The 23,331-nt window shown below is 47.7% G+C and overlaps 1 protein-coding gene across 6 annotated transcripts; it reads left to right on the forward strand.

The window, feature by feature from the left end:
- Positions 1-29: 29 nt before the first annotated feature.
- LOC105017528 (mitogen-activated protein kinase-binding protein 1) lies at positions 30-23,329 on the forward strand. Of its 6 annotated transcripts, none has more exons than XM_029114362.2 (30): positions 30-396; positions 1,373-1,464; positions 6,843-6,905; positions 7,044-7,101; positions 8,377-8,547; positions 8,674-8,811; positions 8,932-9,114; positions 9,980-10,140; positions 13,246-13,435; positions 13,590-13,727; positions 13,925-14,109; positions 14,400-14,617; positions 14,778-14,848; positions 15,520-15,717; positions 16,325-16,436; positions 16,536-16,599; positions 16,689-16,796; positions 16,909-17,057; positions 17,139-17,176; positions 17,478-17,708; positions 18,107-18,255; positions 18,621-18,754; positions 18,885-19,097; positions 19,722-19,788; positions 19,948-20,094; positions 20,239-20,414; positions 20,720-21,365; positions 21,599-21,725; positions 21,851-22,104; positions 22,352-23,329. In XM_029114362.2, exons 1-27 carry the CDS (start codon positions 289-291, stop codon positions 21,283-21,285), a joined length of 4,128 nt encoding a protein of 1,375 aa, XP_028970195.2. In that variant the 5' UTR covers positions 30-288; the 3' UTR covers positions 21,286-21,365; positions 21,599-21,725; positions 21,851-22,104; positions 22,352-23,329. The 6 variants fall into 6 exon arrangements, with proteins under 6 accessions (XP_028970195.2, XP_028970196.2, XP_010880508.3 ...); XM_029114363.2 differs by having other exon boundaries at positions 22,355-23,329; XM_010882206.5 differs by having other exon boundaries at positions 21,851-21,930.
- The last annotated feature ends 2 nt before the right edge of the window (positions 23,330-23,331 follow it).

Raw genomic sequence — 23,331 nt, forward strand, 5'->3', positions numbered from 1 at the left:
AATGAAATTGCTGTTAGATCAGCGTCAGTATGGGGTTCCACTACTGGAGACAGTATAAAGAGTTACCAAATGAGAACCGACTACAGTAGCCTACGGCCGTTACGGTAGTTCAAGAGTGCTTTAACCTACTCAAGAGATTACAATTGTACACAAACCTATGACTGAGTTTACTCCGTTATAAAAAGTAGGCTATAAGTTGAGCTCTTTAAATAAAGGTTTTCATTGTTGAAACATCGCAAAGTTTTTCACAAAAACTACCAATAATTATCGTGATATTTTACTATAAAGATGACAGCCGACGGACACGGTTCAAAAATAAAAAGTCGAATAAGAAACATGCTGCGTACCCCATCGGTAAAACTACGGAGGAATCGCGAGGAAAACATTGCAGGGAAGGTGAGTGGCTGCAGCTTTTATGAGATGTATTCCGTGAATGATTACTATCTGTGGTTACTGTAGAGCGATATTTCGAAACACGAAACAAAATGTTGCTTCCTTGCGTGTAACCACTTAACTGATTTTAAATGTTAGAAAGTAAGGCTAGCCTATATTCCTTAAGAAATTGTCCTAGGGCTGTGAAGTGAGTATTTAGTAAATACATAGGCTATTGTCTGTGTGGTTAGGTTCCACTGACAGTTGAGTCATGTAGACTGCCAGTGTATTACTTTTAATCTGATGTTCCCCTTAGCAGTAAATATTGCATATTAGGAAAGAACATTAATAGGTGATCCGTGGTAAATTCTCAGACAGTTCGAAATGCCAAGCCTATAGGTCTGCTTCCCTACCGGGGGGGCTATAGAAGGGATGTGCACAATATTTTCTCAGTTTGTTTAATCTCTGGCAAATGAACATCGCTAACAAAACAAATTAAGAATGTTGTGGCAGAAAAAGTGTAGGCACTTATATTTAGCTATGTACATATATATACGTATTTCCTCTGCTCAGTGGTGAACTGATACTTTTCAATTGTAACGGTTGAGTCAGTGAATCTTCCGTCTGATCATGTGATATTTTGGCAAAATAAATCCTGAGAAACGGCACACACAAACAGCGTGATGCTAACTAATCAATCCGCCTCCTCTCGCCGCATATTGATAACAGACCCAATTCTGTGTCGAAAACATTCCAGCGAGGTGTCGTTTTCCCCGTCAACAAGGATTTAGTTCAGCTTCTTTCAGTTTAAAGCAGTCACGGCCAATTATTACATCAGACCTAATCATCCTGGTTTTTACTGCATGCATTACATATCAGTCAGTCAAATCCTCTTAGATCACCGCTGGTGCACCGGGATTACAAGTCAGGAGATGGGGTTCAGTTCAGGTTTGGGATTAAGTCTGGTTAAAACTTGAGAACTCTCTGTTTCCCCCTGCAGGTAACTCTGGAGAGGGTCTTGGGCATCACAGCCTCTGGCAACAGTGGTCTAGCCTGTGACCACCACTCTGGTCTGGTGGTCTATCCAGCAGGGTGAGTCTGGGGGGTGGGGGGATGGGCTGACGCTGTAGGGATGGACGAACGGAGTACATAGTCGACGATCAGCGTTTCTCGGGGTTTCTGCTGACTCGGTCTGTCCAGAAGCAGGAACTAAACAGATGCACTAAGTAGGCCGTCTTCCATAAAAGCATATGTTTTAATGAATCAGGCCAATGTCGGGAACAACCAGAGAATTAGGTCTTTGGACTAGCTCTGCGCCGGCGGGTGCTGTGTGCGAATGTGCTTGCGCGCAAACGTTTGTGCATGCGAGTGTGTGTGTGTGTGTGTGTTCTCAGACTCACTGCCATGATTGTTCATACTTTTTGCCAATCCTCCTTAACCACCTCTATTTTAAACTCCTGGCACACTTATTAATCCAGGGACCTGGTTACAGCATAACTGCCGGGATTTCCTGTCTTAATTCACACCCCCATACTTGCTGTGACCAGGCAGGCAGTGGTGACAGCAGGAAGTGATAAGGACACACTGATTTAAATGGCAGGCAGTTAGATTCTGTTTAGGATCTTTGGAAGCTCTGTGATTTGCTGGATTCTACTTCATGACGGTACACACCCTGAAGAGAAGCATTGCTGTCAAACGCAGAACAAACTGCCTTGTTGGATAGTTAACACCTGGGCTGACTTAGGGTGTATTTAGACAGTTTAGAAAAATAAAACAAAGGAGTGTGATCTGGGGCAGAAGCGGAGGATAATGACAGAAGGGTACCCACAAATGAGTCATGAAATAGGATCTTAACAAACACCATGTAAATGTCATGGTCCAGTAGGAACACTCCATACACAGCTTTCCGCCAGATACCAGGGTTCAATACTCAGGGTGGCTCCTTCCAAATGTGTCTGTATACCTGGCCTGTGGCATTCCAAACATTGTTCCACTGTTTCTAATCGGCCATTGGAGTATGGAAAAACAAGGGGGTGTGACTCTCAAATATACTTATAAACAAAGTACTGTTATTATTTCAACTATTTTAAAATGAGCTATCTCACTATGCTGGGACACATAAAAACCTGAGCTACTGTACTTATATTGATTTGAAACCACAAACAGTGGCTGAAATAAAAAATATATAATGAAGAACTGCCTCGACCATTCCATCACAAGATCAACTTCAACATTTTCACATCACCTATTCTGCTAATTTATCCTGTGGACACATTCTTTATATCACAACACAACAAACGTTTGGTCCAATGATGCTAAGCTATGCTAAGTTACTTCATATAATGTAGCTGTTCGTAGGCTGATGCGTGTGAGAGTCTGTATGTACAATAAGTGTGTGGATGAGTATAGAAAGGTTTTTAATTTTACCCTATTAGTTGAAAGCTAATACCATTATACTCTTAATGTTGCCCACTTGTTAAAACTGACTGACTCTGTCACAACAGACTACACAGGTTTATATTTTATAGTCCTAGACAAGGCTAATGTTACCTGGCCAATCTCACACTAGCCTACTACTACCATGTTAACAACACACCCTATTAAAAAAGATGTATTGTATCTTCAGGGAAACCTGTCTGGCTTCAGTAAATGCGCGGCACTGATTTGTAGTCAATGTTGTTTAATGGTGGTGGCAAATACAGTATAGTGCAATGTTCTAAATAAAATCAGTAGTTAGGTTGGTGGTTTAAGCAATGTGCTTATCCATGTTTGCCAAAATGAGTTAATGTGGCAAATGATCAGCTACATAAAGCAAATATATGTCCATCCATCCATCCATCTTCTTCCGCTTATCCGGGGCCGGGTCGCGGGGGCAGCAGTCTAAGCAGGGATGCCCAGACTTCCCTCTCCCCAGACACTTCCTCTAGCTCTTCCGGGGGGACACCGAGGCGTTCCCAGGCCAGCCGGGAGACATAGTCCCTCCAGCGTGTCCTAGGTCTTCCCCGGGGTCTCCTCCCGGTGGGACGGGACCGGAACACCTTCCCAGGAAGGCGTTCCGGAGGCATCCGAAAAAGATGCCCAAGCCACCTCAGCTGACCCCTCTCGATGTGGAGGAGCAGTGGCTCTACTCTGAGCTCCTCCCGGGTGACCGAGCTTCTCACCCTATCTCTAAGGGATCGCCCAGCCACCCTGCGGAGAAAACTCATTTCGGCCGCCTGTATCCGGGATCTTGTCCTTTCGGTCATGACCCAAAGCTCATGACCATAGGTGAGAGTAGGAACGTAGATTGACTGGTAAATCGAGAGCTTCGCCTTGCGGCTCAGCTCTTTCTTCACCACGACAGACCGATACATCGACTGCATTACTGCAGAAGCTGCACCGATCCGTCTGTCAATCTCCCGTTCCATCCTTCCCTCACTCGTGAACAAGACCCCTAGATACTTAAACTCCTCCACTTGAGGCAGGCACTCTCCACCAACCTGAAGTGGGCAAGCCACCCTTTTCCGACTGAGGACCATGGCCTCGGATTTGGAGGTACTGATTTTCATCCCCACCGCTTCACACTCGGCTGCAAACCGTCCCAGTGCATGCTGAAGGTCCTGGTTAGAAGGGGCCAACACGACAACATCATCTGCAAAGAGCAGAGACGAAATCGTGTAGTCCCCAAACCTGACACCCTCCGGCCCCTGGCTGCGCCTAGAAATTCTGTCCATAAAAATTACAAACAGAACCGGTGACAAAGGGCAGCCCTGCCGGAGTCCAACATGCACTGGGAACAAGTCTGACTTACTGCCGGCAATGCGGACCAAGCTCCTGCTTTGGTTGTATAGGGACCTGACAGCCCTTAGCAAAGGACCCAGGACCCCATATTCCCCAAGCACCCTCCACAAGATGCCGCGAGGGACACAGTCGAATGCCTTCTCCAAATCCACAAAACACATGTGGATTGGTTGGGCAAACTCCCATGAACCCTCCAACACCCCGTAGAGGGTATAGAGCTGGTCCAGTGTTCCACGGCCCGGACGAAAACCACACTGTTCCTCCTGAATCCGAGGTTCTACTATCGGCCGTATTCTCCTCTCCAGAACCCTGGCATAGACTTTCCCGGGCAGGCTGAGAAGTGTGATCCCCCTATAGTTGGAACACACCCTCCGGTCCCCCTTCTTAAAAAGAGGGACCACCACCCCGGTCTGCCATCCCAGAGGCACTGTCCCCGACCGCCACGCGATGTTGCACAGGCGTGTCAACCAAGACAGCCCCACAACATCCAGAGACTTGAGGTACTCAGGGCGGATCTCATCCACCCCCGGTGCCTTGCCACCGAGGAGTTTCTTGACCACCTCAGTGACTTCAGCCCGGGTGATGGACGAGTCCACCTCTGAGCCCTCATCCTCTGCTTCCTCAATGGAAGAAGTGACAGCGGGATTGAGGAGATCCTCGAAGTACTCCTTCCACCGCCCAACGACATCCTCAGTTGAGGTCAACAGCTGCCCACCTCTACTGTAAACAGCGTTGGTAGGGCACTGTTTCCCTCTCCTGAGGCGCCGGATGGTTTGCCAGAATCTCTTCGAGGCCAGCCGATAGTCCTTCTCCATGGCCTCACCGAACTCCTCCCAGGCCCGAGTTTTTGCCTCCACAACCACCCGGGCTGCAGCCCGCTTGGCCTGTCGGTACCCGTCAGCTGCCTCAGGAGTCCCACAAGCCAACCAGGCCTGATAGGACTCCTTCTTCAGCTTGACGGCATCCCTTACTTCCGGTGTCCACCACCGGGTTCGGGGATTGCCGCCTCGACAGGCACCGGAGACCTTACGGCCACAGCTCCGAGCGGCCGCTTCGACAATGGCGGTGGAGAACATGGTCCACTCGGACTCAATATCTCCAACCTCCCTCGGGATCCAGTCGAAGCTCTGCCGGAGGTGGGAGTTAAAGATCTCTCTGACAGGAGACTCGGCCAGACGTTCCCAGCAGACCCTTACAGTACGCTTGGGCCTGCCGAGTCTGTCCAGCTTCCTCCCCCGCCATCGGATCCAACTCACCACCAGGTGGTGATCAGTTGACAGCTCCGCCCCTCTCTTCACCCGAGTGTCCAAGACATACGGCCGCAGGTCAGATGAGACGACAACAAAGTCAATCATCGACCTGCGGCCTAGGGTGTCCTGGTGCCACGTGCACTGATGGACACCCTTATGCTTGAACATGGTGTTCGTTATGGACAAACTGTGACTAGCACAGAAGTCCAATAACTGAACACCACTCGGGTTCAGATCAGGGGGGCCGTTCCTCCCAATCACGCCCCTCCAGGTGTCACTGTCGTTGCCCACGTGGGCGTTGAAGTCCCCCAGTAGAACAATAGAGTCCCCAGTCGGAGCACTTTCCAGCACCCCTCCCAGAGACTCCAAGAAGGTCGGGTACTCTGCACTGCCGTTCGGCCCGTAGGCACAAACAACAGTGAGAGACCTATCCCCGACCCGTAGGCGCAGGGAAACGACCCTCTCGTTCACCGGGGTAAACTCCAACACATGGCGGCAGAGCTGGGGAGCTATGAGCAAACCCACACCAGCCCGCCGCCTCTCACCATGGGCAACTCCAGAGTGGTGAAGAGTCCATCCTCTCTCAAGGAGTGTGGTTCCAGAGCCCAAGCCGTGCGTAGAGGTGATCCCGACTACCTCTAATCGGAACCTCTCAACCTCACGCACTAACTCAGGCTCCTTCCCCGCCAGCGAGGTGACATTCCACGTCCCTAGAGCCAGTTTCCGTGTCCAGAGATCGGGTTGTCTAGGCCCCTGCCTTCGACTGCCGCCCGATCCTCTTTGCACCGGCCCCTTATGGTCCCTCCTGTGGGTGGTGAGCCCACGGGAGGGCGGCCCCACGTCACCCGTTCGGGCTGAGCCCGGCCGGGCCCCATGGGGGAAGGCTCAAATATATGTTAAACATTAAAATACCCTGATCAGTTGATCCAGTTCATTCACAGGAACAGGGTTTCAAATAGGGTTTAGAAGTTTTAGCATAGTGACACGACACCAAAAAATAGAAGGTGGCATTTGGCACCAATCAGAACCGTAAACACCCGGCACATTGGCCTACCGCCCCCAGTCCCTGGCAAGGTGTAGCCAATTAAGCAGTCTTACAATGTAACCCATAATGTTTACAGTTTTACACACTCAAGTTTACACACTCATGCAGGTTCAGGTTCTGTCTCCGTCGCCTTGGTGGCAGCTCAGTTTCCACAGGTTATACACTTCATCTTACCAGTGCAGTGTTCGGTCAGAGCCACAGTCTCTGACACATTTACCAGTACCTTCTGGAAGTTGCAGTTAAGTTATATAATCGTTTTATAACAACGTATTACCAAGCTGCAGATAAGGAGCCTAGTAAAGACACTGAATTGCAATGAATGGAAACAATGTAATTACAGTATCGTAGTAGTAATTACATTAGTAATTCCTGTGTGTGTTCCTCCTGACCTACAGATGTGTGGTCGTCCTGTTGAACCCCAGGAAGAACAGACAGCACCACATCCTCAATACCTCCAGGTGACACATCGCACGCTAACACTACCGTCCCCTCTTCGTCCGCAGCTTATCCCCTCATCATCCTCCACTGATCTCCTAATCATCCCCTGACTGAGGTGTGACTGTAAACACGGTATTCTCTTCCATCTGTTTTCGCAGGAAGACAATCACAGCTCTGTCCTTCTCCCCAGATGGCAAGTATCTTGTCACAGGAGAGGTGAGTTCGCCTTCTCTGTCTTTAACTCTACCTTCTCAAATGTTGATTTTGATTTCAATCATCATTTGATTGAATATCTCCCTGTTGTACTGTATGTGCGGCAGTGTTCATTCTCTATACTGGCTCAGGAGGCTTGGTACTGTTATATTCGCTAATCCTCTCTAGCCAATCAGAGCCGAATAAATCCCTCTGCCTGTAAGTGGGGGAGCATTCCAGAGTTGCCATAGCAGCAGGGGTCAAAGTACCAAGATCCCTGCCCGTAGAACTGCTGTTTGTTATTATTAGGGTTTCTCAATTGAATGCAGAGTCAGGGGGAATGGTTCCTAAAAGTATTTTTCTTTTAGGGTCATGGATGAAGAGCAGAATGTAGCTGAGGTTTGAGTCACTTACTGTGGAAGCAGTCGCATGGCTGACCAACTTCCTTGAAATTGTACTTCAGTTTTTCAGAGATAACGGAAGCATGTGTTACAGAAAAGGATCAGTGGCATGTGTCAAGAGATTAAGTTAGGGATATCTCTGATAACAAACACCCAAATACACAAATATGCACATGCTAACACTCTCGCACAGTCTCAGACACACACACACTTTTTTTCATCCTATTGCAGACCTAAAACCTAAACCTAACATATTCCCTACTACTTGTTCTAAACATAACCTCACCCTAAACCAGTGTCTCCCAATCCTGGTCCTCGGGAGCCAAAGGGGGGCACGGTTTTGTTTTTGCCCAAGCACTCACACACCTGATCCAAATGAATGATTTGCTGATAGGTTGATTATGTCAACTGGGGGGAGCAGAGGAGATACATTTAAACACTTACTGATGGGATGATTGGGACCTGGTTTGCGTGATTATTGGAGACAAGACAATGAATGAGTCTGGGGTGAGTTCATGAAGGCACAGGAACTGGGACCAGGATTGGGAAACACTGCCCTAAACCTAACCAGCAATGCTTAAAACGTGCTTAATGTTAATTCTGACACTATGCCCATTGTGCGTTTTCCCTGAACATAACCCCTGGGCCGAAAATCTGATTTCATAAGGCCCAAAAATGTTGTGGGCAGCAATTTTTCAGGTTTTACTCTCTGTGTGGGGACTTCAGGTACACATAGACGAGAATCACACAGACACACAAACACTGACACAATAACAACCTCTTGACCTGTGACAGTGTGACATAGTTCAGACAGAGCCTGAACTATGGCAGGCTGACCCGGCTTGTCATGTCTCACCGTGACTTTCTTCCCCCTCTCCCCACCCATGCCCACATTCAGTCCGGTCACCTTCCGGCGGTGCGTGTTTGGGAGGTGTGTGAGCGTCGGCAGGTGGCCGAACTTCAACAACACAAGTATGGCGTGTCGTGCGTGGCCTTCTCCCCTGACAGTAAATACATAGTCAGTGTTGGCTACCAGCACGACATGATGGTCCACGTTTGGGCATGGAAGGTACCCTGGCATCACCTGTCAACCTATCAACAAAAACATTTCCCGTTTGCCCTTTGGGACATTTTCCTTAGCTTATAGTATCTACCCTCCCGCTTGACTGTTTGTGTTTTGGGTTGTTGGTTGCAGAAAAACACGGTAGTTGCTGCAAACAAGGTGTCCAGTAAAGTGACAGCCGTGGACTTCTCAGAGGACAGCTCCTACTTTGTGACAGCAGGAAACAGACACGTCAAGTTCTGGTACCTGGATCGTTCTAAATCCAACAAGGTACTTTCTTGTTGTCTCAGTTTTTCAGTGCAGGCTGAATGCCATTGATTTTGTGCAGACTAACAATAATGCTTTTGATACTTCTGGCGAGCTTTGGTAACTGCTGTTTTCTTTCCTCAGGCCAGTGCTCCAGTCCCCCTTCTGGGACGCTCTGGGCTGTTGGGGGAGCTCAGGAACAACTTCTTCTGTGACCTGGCGTGTGGGCGTGGCTCCAAGGCCGACAGCACCTTCTGCATCACCTCCTCCGGCCTGCTGTGTGAGTTCAACAGCAAGAGGATGTTGGACAAGTGGGTGGACCTACGGGTGAGTGAATGACAAATGTATGGGCCTATGGGCGTGTGACTGACAGAGGAGAGGGTTGGACCCACGGGTGAGTAACTGACTGATGGGTGGGCCTATAGGGGAATGGATGACCGATGCACGGGCCTATGGTTGGGTGACTGACAGATGGCTAGGAGAACAGGTGAGTGACTATCAGAGTCAGAGCGGTCCTTATATGGGTGAGTGATTGACAGAGGGTTGGGCCTACGGGAGGGAGGGAGTTTGTGAATTACAGTGACCAATGACATGTGTCTGCGGTGTGTCAGGGGTGTGGACTGTAGTGACTGTCAAGTCTGCATGTCTCCTGGCAGCGCTAAGCAACAGAGAGAGAGTAGGGTCAAAGACGAAGACGTCAGTGTGTTTGGAACACTGCCACAGCCCTGCCGGGGGCACACGTCCTTTCTAACTGGATCTTTGGTTCCTTGCATCATTTCCTGTCGTCTGTAGACTGCCAACATTAAAACTTTAGACGGACATTAGATGGGGTCGTTATTCAGATCTGTTTCCCCTTTTGAACACATTTGTGTTCTTTAGCAGGCACTGCAATTCGGTTGTATTTACTGGAAACTGCTGAGCTGCTCCAAGGTGTATTTTTGGGTCACTTAAAACCACTTGTGGACAGAATGGCGAAGATCGAAATGACAGCAGACCAGCTGACTGATCATTCACATTACAAATAACAACTCAGTATGACAGACGAGTCAATCGACTAACCAACGATACATCGCAGCTGTGATCCTCTCGACTTGGCCAAAGTCAACCTGCTTGTCAGAGCAGCATCTCCATGTTCCTCGTTAATGATAAAAAAAATGGTAACTGCAGACTGATTGATCTCCACTCCCCATAGACCAGGGTGGCCAGATCCCTGTGTGTGTCAGAAGAGCTGATCTTCTGTGGCTGCGGGGATGGGATAGTGAGAGCCTTCAGTCCTGCCGACATGCGGTTCATCTGTACCCTGCCACGACCCCACCCCCTCGGAACTGACGTTTCCGCGGTTACACAGGCCAGGTATGACACACATTCGCACCCATGCGTGTAACTTTTACTATACTTGTGAGGACTTTTTGGGGATCAAAATTCCAAGAAAAGTATTGTTTTAACCCCAAAAACCAAACGTTGGCCCTAAATCTAAACTTAACCCTGACCCTGAACTTAATCTCTTTTTATTGTTCTCACAGGTATGATAATACCACACTACATAATGAGATGAACCAGGTTACTCCTGGAACACCATGCATTAAAACAATTACCTAGGATTTCCATATTTCTATAATTCCTTACAATATCTGAAATATGTTTTTAATTATTTTCAAATGCAGCTTTTCTATGTTGGAGTGGTGTTGGCGTATCTGAATAGCCTGGTGTACAGTATATAATGTACTCCTTTGGGTGTATGACTTCATCCCCTATGGAATTTTGAAACGGTCCCCTAGAGAAAAGTTTTAAGTAGTTTCTTTTGTTCCAGGGTTTTTTCTCTTCTGTATTAATATTTGGCGCAAATACAGGCATAGGAGTCAACCATTTTTGGGTATGATTTAGCAGAAAACAAAAGGAAGATTTTAACCGGGCAGTTACTTTAACATTAGTCACACATTCCTACCTTACCCCCATCATGTAAACAAAGAATGGTGTACAGACATTAACATAACCGGGAGTCACTGCTCAAACCATCTGGAGTACCTGATGATTAAGTCAGTTCACATCCATTGTTGTTACTGCAGCCTACATACCTCCAGATGCTAATGCTAAACTAGCAATGGAAGAACTGCAGGCTCCTATTAGCAAACAGCAGACTGTACCTTTGGATGGTGCTTTTATTGTTTCAGGGGATTTCAACCATTTAAATCTGAAAACTGTTTTTTCCAAATTCTACCAAAATGTCTCCTACCCCACCAGAGGAGACAATACACTATATAGACAATACACGTGTACACAAACATTCCAGAGGCCTACAAAGCCATTCCCCTCCCCCACCTGGGACAGTCGGATCACCTTTCACTGTTCCTACTCCCGTAGTATTTACACCTCATTAAATGTGTGAAACCATCAGTGAGGACAGTCAAAATGTGGCCAAAGGGGTCAGACTCACTGCTAATGCACCAGTTTCAACACACAGACTGGAGATTGTTTGCCACTCAAGACAGCCTTGTCTCCCATACGGACATTGAAACACGTGTTTCTTCCGTTCTGGATTACATCAACATCTGCATCAACAATGTCACCACCCATAAACTAATGAAGACCTTCCCCAACCAGAAGCCTCGATGAACAGAGAGGTCTGACAACAGCTGAAGGCGCGCGTTGCTGCGTTCAGATCCGGCGATGCGGAGGCCTACAGCTCATCCAGAGCCGACCTGAAAAGGGGCATCAAGATGGCTAAACATGACCACTTCAACTCGGAACCCCGATGCATGTGGCAGGGCATCCAAGCCATCACTGTCTACCGGCCAGAGAACCCCACCCCCGCAGCCAGCGATGTCTCCATTACAGATGAGTTAAACAGGTTCTGCCCTAGCTTCGACAGGGACAACAAAGATCCAGCCATTAAAGCTGAGCTCCCCCCAGACGACCCCCCACTCAGACTATCCACTGCAGATGTGTGGTCTGCACTGAGCAGGGTGAATGCGTGCAAGGCTGCTGGTCCTGATGGCGACCCCGGGCGTGTGCTCAGAACACGTGCTGGTCTTTACTGACATTTTCAACTTGTCATTGGCCCAGGCGGTTGTCCCCACTGCAACCATTGGGACAGTGCCCTGAAGCAATCAACTGGATCTAGCCTGAATGATGACCTGTTGCACTCACCCCCACGATAATGAAGTGCTTCGAAAAACTGGTCCTGGCCCACCTTAAGTCCTGCCTCCTCCCAACACTAGACCCCTAGCGGTTTGCCTACCAGTCGATCAGGTCTATAGAGGACGCCATCTCCATAGCTTTACACTCTGCCCTGACCTACTTGGACAAAACCAACACCTATGTAAGACTGTTGTTCATAGACTTTAGCTCAGGATTCAACACGGTCATCCCCTCTAGGCTGGACAACAAACTCCATGACTAAGGGATCAGCCCCTCTCTCTGCATCTGGACTTTGGATTTCCGAACCAACAGACCCCAGTCTGTTAGGTTAGACAACTTCACCTCCTCCACCCTGACCCTGAACACTGGTGTTCCACAAGGCTGTGTGCTGAGCCCCCTCCTATACTCCTTCTTCACCCACGACTGCGTTCCTGTACACAGCTCCAACATCATCGTAGAGTTTGCAGACAACACCACGGTGGTAGGCCTGATCAGGGACAATGACGAGTCAGCCTGCAGGGAGGAGGTCAAGTGCCTGGTGGCATGGTACGCTCACAACAACCTGGCCCTCAATGCAAAGAAAACCAAGGAGCTCTGCAGTAAGTCTAAAGGCTGCAGTAACGTCCAGCTTCAAATTCCAGGGTGTCCACATCTCTGAGGACCTCTACTGGACCCTCAACACCTCAACCCAGGTCAAAAAGCCTGTACTTTATGAGGAGGCTGAAGAAGTCCAAACTATCTTCCAAGATCCTTGTGAACTTTTACCACTGCACAATCGAGAGCAACAGGTAATGAAAACCGGCCCAGCTCCCAACCACCGTAGACCTCCAGTGCAAGCGGTGCCTGGATAGCATCATCAGGGAACCTTCACATCCATGCCCCAAACTGTTTGCCCTCCTACCACCAGGCAGGCGGTAAAGGTCTCTTTGTTTCCTCACCAGCAGGCCCAGGAACAGTTTCTTTCCATCTATTGTAACTCTGTACCCAACACTAACCACACCCACCCACCCACCTCTTAGTACTGCCTCTCAGGGATCTTGTTGCGCTACTCTCCTTGTACTCCTGGATTCTGAGACCGCCTTGCTACATGTACATGTCTATCACAGGAACCTCATTGCTGCTATCCCTGCATTTCAGTTGCACATGCACCTTCATTCGCCTTCATTGCACATCTATACATCCCACCTGTAACATACATTATACTTAATACTTTTCTGCCCTCCTCTATTTGCACTTCTGGTTAGATGCTAACTGCATTTCGTTGTACTGTACTTGTACTGTCCAATGAAAATAAAGTTTAATCTAATCTAATCTAATCAGCCACCTGTTCTCCAACAAGATGGACGCCCGCTACCCTGACTCTGTGGCGGTGACCTATGACCCGGTCAGTCATTGGTTGAGCTGCGTGTATAACGACCACAGCCTGTATGTTTGGGATGTCAGAGACCTCCGCAGGGTGGGCAAGGTCCACTCTGCCCTCTACCACGCCTCCTGTGTCTGGGACCTGCAAGTATGAAACTCAGCATCAGCATAATACCGTATTTCACATATAATATTTGAGTGCTGATTGTATTTGAGATGTTTTGTTGTTAAGGGAAGTTCTATACAAGCTGTGTGTACCTTATACTGAACCGCTCCACTGTGTCCTTCATGCTGTTCTCCAGATGTTCCCAGAAGTATTAGAACTCCCAGAGTCTGGCCTGTCTTCTGGTGTGTTTCTCAGTTGTTCTGCTGACAACACCATCAGACTGTGGAGCACAGATGGGCAGAGACACTATCACATCCAGAATGTTCTCAGTAAGGTGTGTCCTATATCTAACAGTGGAGTCTGGTAGATCCCAGGCCAGTTCCTCCTGTGAAAAGTTGTTTTATGTCACGATAAACGGCCAAACATCTTGATGTATTAGCTATGTGGCAGGCATCTTCCTCCATCGCCGCTGTACTCCGTTCATCCTTCCGCTCATCCAACATTTCCTTGTTCATCCTCTCTCTCCCTCAGGAACTGTTGAAGGTGATCTATATCGATGGAAACACCACCGCCCTAGTGGATACAGAGGGGAGTGCGTCCGTGAGCACAGAGAAGGCTGAGGGACAGAATGCAGAGACCAGGACCGGCATCAGGACCATCTCTGTCAGCCCTGATGGAAAACACCTGGCGTCTGGAGACCGTAACGGGACGCTGAGGTAGAGAACCCGATTGATTTGGATTGGACGGGGATGAATGGGGACGACAGTGGAAATAGTGATAGAGTTGGGATGGAATGAATTTTCTTATGTGTCGGTGATGTGGGTCAAAAATGTGCCCTGTGTCACTTAGTTGGGAGCTCCACAGTGGTGGCGGATGAGGGATGAAGCGTTTTGAGTACCTCAGTAGAAATGCACTATATGTTACCATATGTAACTGGATGTTAGTCGTATATAACACAGTTATAACCCAGAGTACCTTCTGTTTGTATGTACTGTATGTCGTACAGGGTTCATGACCTTAGCAGTATGGCAGAGATTCAGAAGGTGGTGGCTCATGACGCAGAGATCCTATGTCTGGAATACTCCAAACCAGAGACCGGTCTGAAGATGTTAGCCACCGCTAGCCGCGACCGTCTGATCCATGTCCTGGATGCTGACAAAGACTACGGCCTAGTCCAGACCCTGGACGAACACTCTTCATCTATCACGGCTGTCCGATTTGCTGGTGAGTGACCTCACCACATGAGAAAGAAAAGGCAGTTGTTACGCCAACACTGGTGGAGAACGTTAGTAAGGTTTTGACTGGAGGAGATGCGTGTGTACCGTCAAATCCTGGTCGTGAGTCAAAGATGAGTGAGTGTTTTCATGACCTCTCCTGTCCTCAGCCAATGACAGCAAGGTGAAGATGATCAGCTGTGGAGCGGACAAGAGCATCTATTTCCGTACGGCTCACAGGGTAAGATATTCAAAACCCAGGTAAAGTAAAATAAAAATTACATTAAAAATGATGACATAAATCTTCTGTGGTGATCTATAATTGCCAAGCTGATCTACCATCTAAAAAAATAATAATGATTTAAATGGCACATAATGGAAAATAGTATGCTCCATTAATTCCCTTGAGCTCAGGTCCTGCAGATTGGGCGGATTATTGGAACTGTCCTGTGGTTTTCCTTGCCTCATAAACAACACGATATAGAAAATGAAACCCCTATTAAGTGACATGAGAGTCTATCACAGGGACAGCTTTAGTTCCAGTTCTAGTCCTAAAATCCTCTTGTTAGCTTTCTGCTGAAACCTTTCCAGTAAAACTACTTTGAGTGACCATTTTGGGAAAAAACACTGACCTCTCGCTCTGACATCTGCTCTTTCTGGCATGGCTCTCCATTCTATCAATTTACAAGCTCTTTGCTTTTTCCAAGTGTCTACCATATTCAACTCAGAAGAAGATCCCCTCGGGCCCAGTAAACAGGCCACTGTCTCCTTTTTATTAGTTTAAAAAATATATCCATTAAGGTCTCTCTTGTAAACATGACTTTAGCTGTACTACTTGCAGATACAGAGAGTTGAGGGAACACGGTGTCTGGATCGTTCTGATCCAGAGTTTTGATGTTTTCTTCCCCTCAGTCAGACAGGAGTCTAGAGTTCAGGCGTTCTCACCACGTGGTGAGGAAGACCACTCTTTATGACATGGATGTAGACCCCAGCTGTAAGTATGCTGCTGTAGGCTGCCAGGACCGATGCATCAGGATATTTAATATCAGCACTGGGAAACAGAAGAAGCTCTACAAAGGTTCACTGACTGAGGACGGCAGCCTCCTTAAGGTTTGGTATCATTCAACTCGCAAAAACAACTCCCCCTAAGAAAGCTTCCTCTGTGTTTCTGCTTTGCTAGTTGATTTCAAATAAACACATTTAAATAAATGCCCTGTATTTCAATTGTCTCTACCGATGTTCATACCAGAGTTGTAGTGAATTCAGAAAGTGAACTAACTCATATTCAAAAAGTTTATTTAAAAGCACTGGAGCGAATTGAAATGTTGGTTTGCTTCCTGAGTTGTCTAGAACTGAAATGGAATTCAGCCCCACATTTGTCCAGACATCTGCTTGGCGATACCACATCCTGCCAGGTGTAAATGTTGTGGGGGCTTAAAACCTACCAAACCAGTTTGAGTACACTGGAAAACCCCTTATTACAAGACAGTGGCTCTTTATATAATTGTGTAGAGTGATAGTAAGGGTCCCTGCTGACCATGTCACCCCCCAGCCCGTGCGATTTCATCACCCAATGGAGCTCCCAGCTACACCCCAGCCAGCTGCATAGTCAACGCTGCATAGAACCTAGACTATGGTGGACAGCTTTGCACTGCCAAAGAGTCCGTTGCACTGCGGAAATCCAGACTGAACCGTGGTTCTGTTTCTGCTCATGTAGGTGCAAACGGATCCATCTGGTCAGTACATTGCCACCAGCAGCTCTGACAAGAACATCAGCATCTTTGACTTCCGCTCTGGAGAGTGTGTGGCCACCATGTTTGGGCACTCTGGTAACAGACCATGACATAAAGGACACATTTCATTCTGTTATGGAAAACAACCAACCACCTGACTGAGTCCCCCCCCCCTCCTTTTCCTTCTCTTCTCAGAGATAGTGACTGGGATCAAGTTCACCAACGACTGCAAACACCTCATCTCAGTGTCTGGGGACAGGTCTGTCTTCTGAGAGTCTGTCTGTCTCTTTTTCTGTCTGAATATCCGTCAGTCCATGTGTCTTTCTCATCCTCTGTTAATCATTTCAGCTGTATCTTTGTTTGGCGCCTGGCTCCAGAGCTGACCAGCAATATGAGAGAACGTCTTTCTCAGGTTCAAAACCCGCTCCCACTGCCCCAGAAGATGTCCACACTTAGGTAAACACGGGGATGATGCGCGGCAGCTCCCGCGTTATGGTTTCCACAGGGGGCGTGGCCTGTAGGATAGGGCAGACACGTCACCGTCTCCTGGTTTGTGTGTATGATGTAGGCGTCACGTATACAGTGCCCCGGCTCTGAGTCTGATGTCATCAGAGAGTGACCATGAGGAGGAGGAGCCAGAGGAAAGGGACGACCCCTGTGACCCGGAACAGATCACAGTGCACTCCTCCTCGGAAAGTAGCCATGATGAAGACACAGGTGCAGATCAGTCATCGTATCATTTGGGCTTCTTCTAACTTCAATGGGACTCTATTCAGTTCTTATTCTTTTATTCTACAGGTGCCTCCGATGAGGGATTGGACTGGGAATCCAAGAAGGTTGGTTGGATTGTTCATAGCTTCCTGTTTTCTATTTGAATTCTATGACGGGTGGATCAATGCAAGAAGCCCACGTGCATGCACGCACACACATGCACACACTATCAAAGCTTGCTCCATTCTGCCATCTGCTGTTAATAACTGGTAATGCTACTTTTTCTTTATTTCCTCTTTTTCTCACACGCTGTCTTTTTCTCTCTTTCACTGTCACTCATCACCTCTCTCGTTCTTTCTTTTATTCGTTCTCTTTTACTCCCTTTTTCTTTTGCTCTTCTTTATCCGTCTTTCTTATCAACATCAGCATCCCTTCCCCCTCCAGGCCCCAGAAAGCCCTATAACCCCTGACCAGTCCCGTCGGCCCCGGCGCCGCTGGTCCTGTAAGATGGGCTCCCTGGAACTCATGGTGAAGTCTATGCTGGATCTGAGACAGCTGGAGGCCTTCTCCATCACCGGCCCATCCCAGAAGAAAGGCACTGACTCCAGGCAGAGAGAGAGAGACACAGGAAGCACCTCCAGCTTGCAAGGGGCCTCAGTGAGTAGAGGTGACGAGGGATGAAGGTGTGAAGGAAGAAAGATGGAGAGTTTGATTCAACATTAGTTCACATCATCATTGTTTTGGCAAGAACCCCACCCTATTTTGATTTAAAAATAAATCTACTTTAAAACCCCAAACCTGACTTAAACCACTCTGAACAACTTATCGCCATTACCCCTCCTGATTTCTTTCTGGGATTTGTAGCTGTTTTAGTGGGAACAGAGTGAAGTGGGAGACAGACTGGTTATGAGAAAGAGAAATAGAGCTAGAGCAGGAGAAGGAGGAGAGATGGTGTAAAGGTTACTGCTGCATCTAAACAGGTTGGCAATCGATTGTAAACAGGAAGATTCCTTTGAATTCTGTTCTTAACACAATCCACCGTTCTCCGGTATAAGCATGAACTAGCGGAGCGGGTTAAAAGATGTAAACCTCGACCCCACTACGCTGCCTGGCTGACCCCTAACCCTGACCTGGGCTCCCAAGGGATGGGTGGAGGTGTGCTCTACCCCGAGGGGAGGGATGACGCTGACAGTCCACGGGACAGGTGAACCCACATACACTAAGTACTCACCCTTTGGGAAGATACACACGTCTCCCTTTATATGTGTTCACGGCCCACCTGACAATCCCAAACTCCCAGCTCGCTCCGAAAACCCTGCCACCGTTCATTTATGTCCACCCCTTGTGACAACGAGCATGAAGACCAGCACATCAAAGGCATAATCTAGAACGTGGAATATTACAATGCAGAATGTTCCCAGTAGAGGGGAGAGACTGACAGATCATGCGACATCACATTCCTTCTTGTTTGAAATAACAGAGTGTGCCTTCTAGGGGGGTCTCGGGGCCACTCACCATACAAGGACTTTTCTCATGCTCAATATGTGATTCTCTCCCTTCCTTTGTTAGTGATTACCTGGTCAAGGAGACACCCCAAGGCCCAGGGAACCATGAGCCGGAAAGCCAGGACCACCAGAGTCCAGATAGTGCCTGTTCTGTAGGCTACCAGAGTAGAGGTCTTTCTCCTGACCTGGAACATGGAGGTGATAAAACACATATACACTCACAGTCTCTCTCTCTCTCTCTCTCTCTCACATACACACACACACATGCACACACACACACACACACACACATGCACACACATGCTTTTTGACATTCGACTTCTCACAGATTCAGATGGGACAGCAGAGCCTCTAAGCTCAGATGAGGACAGTTCTGACTTGGAGGATGAAGATGATGAAGATGAGGAGGAGGAGGAGAAGAAGATGGCGATATCTAGTATGGACGAGGCGATAAGAAAAGTCTCTGACCCACTAGGTGACAGTCGCCACGAGGTATTCCTCAGACAGCATTTTGAAACCCTGGCTGAGCCCAGCGACATGGGTAAGAACGAACAAGGCCACATACTTGAACTGTGAACATGGAGCTAGAATTCTGCTTATAAACTTCTGTGTATAAAGTACATGTTCATTTTATTTTTAAATCTTCACTGTCTAACAGATTGTGTTTATTTCATAAATAACCTTGAAATATATGTACAACAGCTGGCTAAGATGATGCAATCAAATCAAGATGATATGAGTTGCTGAGATTGTTGCTGAGATTGTTTTCCTGGTAATGGTACATTTTTACAAGGACATGATGAAACTTTAGAACAAAGTTACAACTTGAAACAAGGTGTTGTATTAAACAAGTGTCATGAAATATATCCACCAATAACAACAGTCACTCTGTGACTTACCAAAAGAATTCCTAGCAAGGTTAATTCCTTTTTTAAAGAGAAATAGCTAGCTAGCTCTCTGATTGTCTTGCTAGCTAGCTGCATAGGTTCAGCAAGCCTTATTTATCTGAACTGGGCTTTAGACAAAAGGGCATTTTAATAAATTCTACAGTTTCAGTGTCAATACAACCTATAAATGAGGCAATATAATCAACCAAACCGGAGAATTAGGTTTTGCATGCACTACTCCTTTAAGATGATTTGCCTTCAATCATCCTGGTCCCTAGCGGAGCACAGCAGACCTCCCAGCACCAGTATGTCCGCACAGTTCCTGGCCAGGAGCTCAAACAACAGGTAAGGGGACAGACCACAGATCCTAAAGACTTCAACACAAACAAACCTGTTAAACCTCTTTTATACTTTAAAGTTGTGCTTTTTTGTTGCCTAGTTTCTTTCACCCTCCGTGACTGCAGGAGTCTAATGGGTGACCAGGTGATGTCCTTCTCTCTGCAGGAGAATCCCTCTGTTTGCCAAGACCCATGAGAAGGAGCAGAGGCCCTTGGTGTCCAAGGTGAGGCCCCTGATGGAGGGGGGCTTAGGGAAGGGCCATGAGGACAGACAGAGGCCTTTAACTCCTGGGAGTGTGCCAGAGAGGACAAAGTAAGTTTTAAATGAGAATATTATATAATAACTTATGAACATTATATGAATGTTAAAAGCATTTTATAGAAGCCATTATAGCGATTTGTCGATTGACAAATTATTTAGTCTTGTTGACTGATCTGTATCATTGTCCTGTGTCAGGCTGGAGGTGTGTGCTCCAGAGAAGGGCCCTGTGCTGCGTGCCCAACCCCAGAAGAAGAAGCCTCTCGGGGCTCACCTGTGGAGGATGTCAAGTCCTCTGGGCAGAGCTCCAGCTCTGATGAACAGAGCAGCCGAACTCCAGAAGTCTCAGTCTGTACAAAACCTGGCCACGGAGGGTGAGTTGCTCAATACCGCTGAGGTTCAGTACAGCACATACAGCACATTCAACTGCTGCATGGATAACTAACCTGGTCTCAGAGTCTAGCACCTTCACAAGCCACATCATCTTGGAGGTGATGGGAAGTCATTTCAAAACAAGATGGATGGCTTAAATAGTATGACTGTCTGAATGTATAGATTTGATTACAACACAGTATTGATTCTGTCTTGCGGACAGCGAAATGCTGTCATCTTACTTTTCTTCAGCCATCGTCTCTGTACTGACTAACCTTTCCCTCCCCACCTGCCCTCCCCCTTTTAGCTCCTGGTTCCCCCAATCCCTTGAGTAATCATGGGAGAGAGATGCGTCCTCGACCCCAAAACCTCCCCTTCGACCTCCCCCCTCCCAAAACCATCTCCTGCACCCCCTCTCCCTCTTCCCCACTCTCTCCTCTTAACCCCTGCACCTACATGAGCCCCACCACCAGCTCTGCTGCCAAGACCAGTCGCTTTGCATCCCTGGAGGAGGGCCCCCACCCCGTCTTGGTGTCTTGCGACGCTCCCCTAACACTGCAGGGCCTGGGGGATGACAGTGGAGGGGGTGGAAACGCAACAAGCGCCCCCAAGAGCAGTGGCTCTTCTGGAGGTCTGCTGGAGGACGGAGCCCCCCTCCTAACCCCCTCCCCCCCCCTGTTCTCCCTCCTCCCACTCTGTCTGTTCCCGCTCCTCTTCCCTCTCCTCCCCTTCTCCTCCCTGTCCTCTCCCCGGCCCCTCCCCTACTGCACCGTGTGCAGCGGTCTCGCCCAATCCCAATCCAGTGTTGCCTCCGAGCCAGCAGCCCTCCCGGATTCCCCTGCCAAGCAAACAGCCACTCAGCCCTCGCCGTAGCTTCTGCCTGGAGACCAAACCTCAACCTGATTGGTCTGTTTCCCCCGCGGGAGACCCAGCCCTCTGTAAACAACACCAGGGTAAGCCAGACTTATTTATAAGTGCCATGTTTATTTTAGGACATCATCAAATCGTTATCACATGCGAGGAATTCAGTGTAGACCCCATAGTGAATTGCTTACTTCTGCCCCAACCCAATAAAAGAATGTGTGATGTTTTTTATGTGTTTGCATTCCGGGTGTTAAAGATCCAAAACAGATTTGGTATTAATATAATAGAACAGCATTGATCAACCCCTGGTTTTCTATCTCAGTAGCTGTCAGTAAGCGCCTGTCCATGACTACGGGCCAGATGCAAGGGCTTCTGGGTAACCTCCAGCTTCAGTCTGTCTCATCTACCTCAATTCCTTTAAAGCAGGAAGGAACCTTAAACTCAGAGAGGTAAACTATTGTTCATTTATCTATGGCTAGAAAATGTAATAAAATGTTTGGTGATTAATCCTTTTGAGACAGCACTAACAGATTGTCCATTCCAAACAGTCAAATGTTACCCATTCCATTCTTAGTGTTCCAGAGCAAGAGGCAGCGTGCGAGGAGAATCAAGTGTCTGTCCAGGCCTACACCTTGACCTCCGACCTCCCGCCAGGTCGGAATCAACGTCGACGCTCCTCTATCATTCTTACCGCCACTCTTCCTCTCCATCATTCCATCTGTCTACCTCCTCTTCATCCTCCTCTTCATCATAAGTGCCCTCGCGCTTTCTGGCCTGTCTGTTCGTCTGCCTCTGTCCCTTCATACTGTTGCCACTGCTGTCTGAAAGGTAGGTCCTTCTGCTGTCAGTCTTTTCCTTTTGCCTGTTTGTTTCGTACTACAGAGTGAGTCTCTTATTTACTTACTCAGATTCTTCCCCTATTATACAGGTATGCCAACATCCATAACGTTCAGCCTTTTTAGTGTTTTATTACATCTGTACGTCCTGTCCATTGTATGTGTGTGTGTGTGTGTGTGTGTCAGTTTGTGTAACGAAACCGTTTAGCTCAATGATTATGTATTAACGTTTTCTCCAGCAGAGCCTCCTGTCACTATGGAGACCTGCAGACTGACTATAGCGGAGCTTCACAACACCGTCAGGAGAACCACCGAGCTCTACAGCCAGGTCAAGAGCCATGGGACGGGGTCCGAGGTCAGTGCAGAGCAGCAGGAGATGGAGAGGGTCCTTACGGAGGCTCTGGTTATAGTGAAGACCCAACTAGAATCCTTACCCCTCTCTGCACATGGAAGGGAAGGCCTCGGGGGGGAGGCAGTGGCAGGCGGGGGGGTCGGGGACAAAAGTGAGGAGGACAGAACGTTGGCTCTTCTGCAGCAGTATTCTGAGCTCCTACTGAAGTCGGTGGAGAAGAGACTGGACTACAGGATTTGAGATGAAAATACCCAGAAGGCACTTGCTGAAGTAAACATGCACATGAATTAAGTTTAAACACAATGAAAAGCACACTGACAGGAATCATCAACCAATCCTATGGACTAAAATTGCCCATTTTCATGAAATTCTGAAAATTGACAACTGAAATTTCAGTCAGTGAAGCAAATAATCAAGGATTGAGCTAAAGCAATTGTAGGGACTACACTGTGGACAAATTTACTGCACACAGTTTATTTTTAAAACCTTTTAACTGTCAATTCTAAAAGTGGTTTTAGCTTACACTACAAGTTTTTGTGTGAACTGTAATTGTTTTACGGTCCCTTCAATCTTAAAACAAGCTAATTGTTTGTTGTAAAAGTGTTTGAAAATGAATGCTGAGTGTTACCCCAGATTTTACAGTGAGGGTGGTGTGAATGGTGTTTTGACTATCAAGTCTATCTGTGTTGATAATGCAGATTTTACAGTGAGGGTTGTGTGAATGGTGTTTTGACTATCAAGTCTATCTGTGTTGATAATGCAGATTTTACAGTGAGGGTTGTATGAATGGTGTTTTGACTATTAAGTCTATCTGTGTTGATAATGCTGTTGTCTAGCAGGTCAAATAAAATGAGAAGAAACCCTTTT

Source organism: Esox lucius, chromosome 18, assembly GCF_011004845.1.
Source record: "Esox lucius isolate fEsoLuc1 chromosome 18, fEsoLuc1.pri, whole genome shotgun sequence".
Classification (NCBI taxonomy): domain Eukaryota; kingdom Metazoa; phylum Chordata; class Actinopteri; order Esociformes; family Esocidae; genus Esox; species Esox lucius.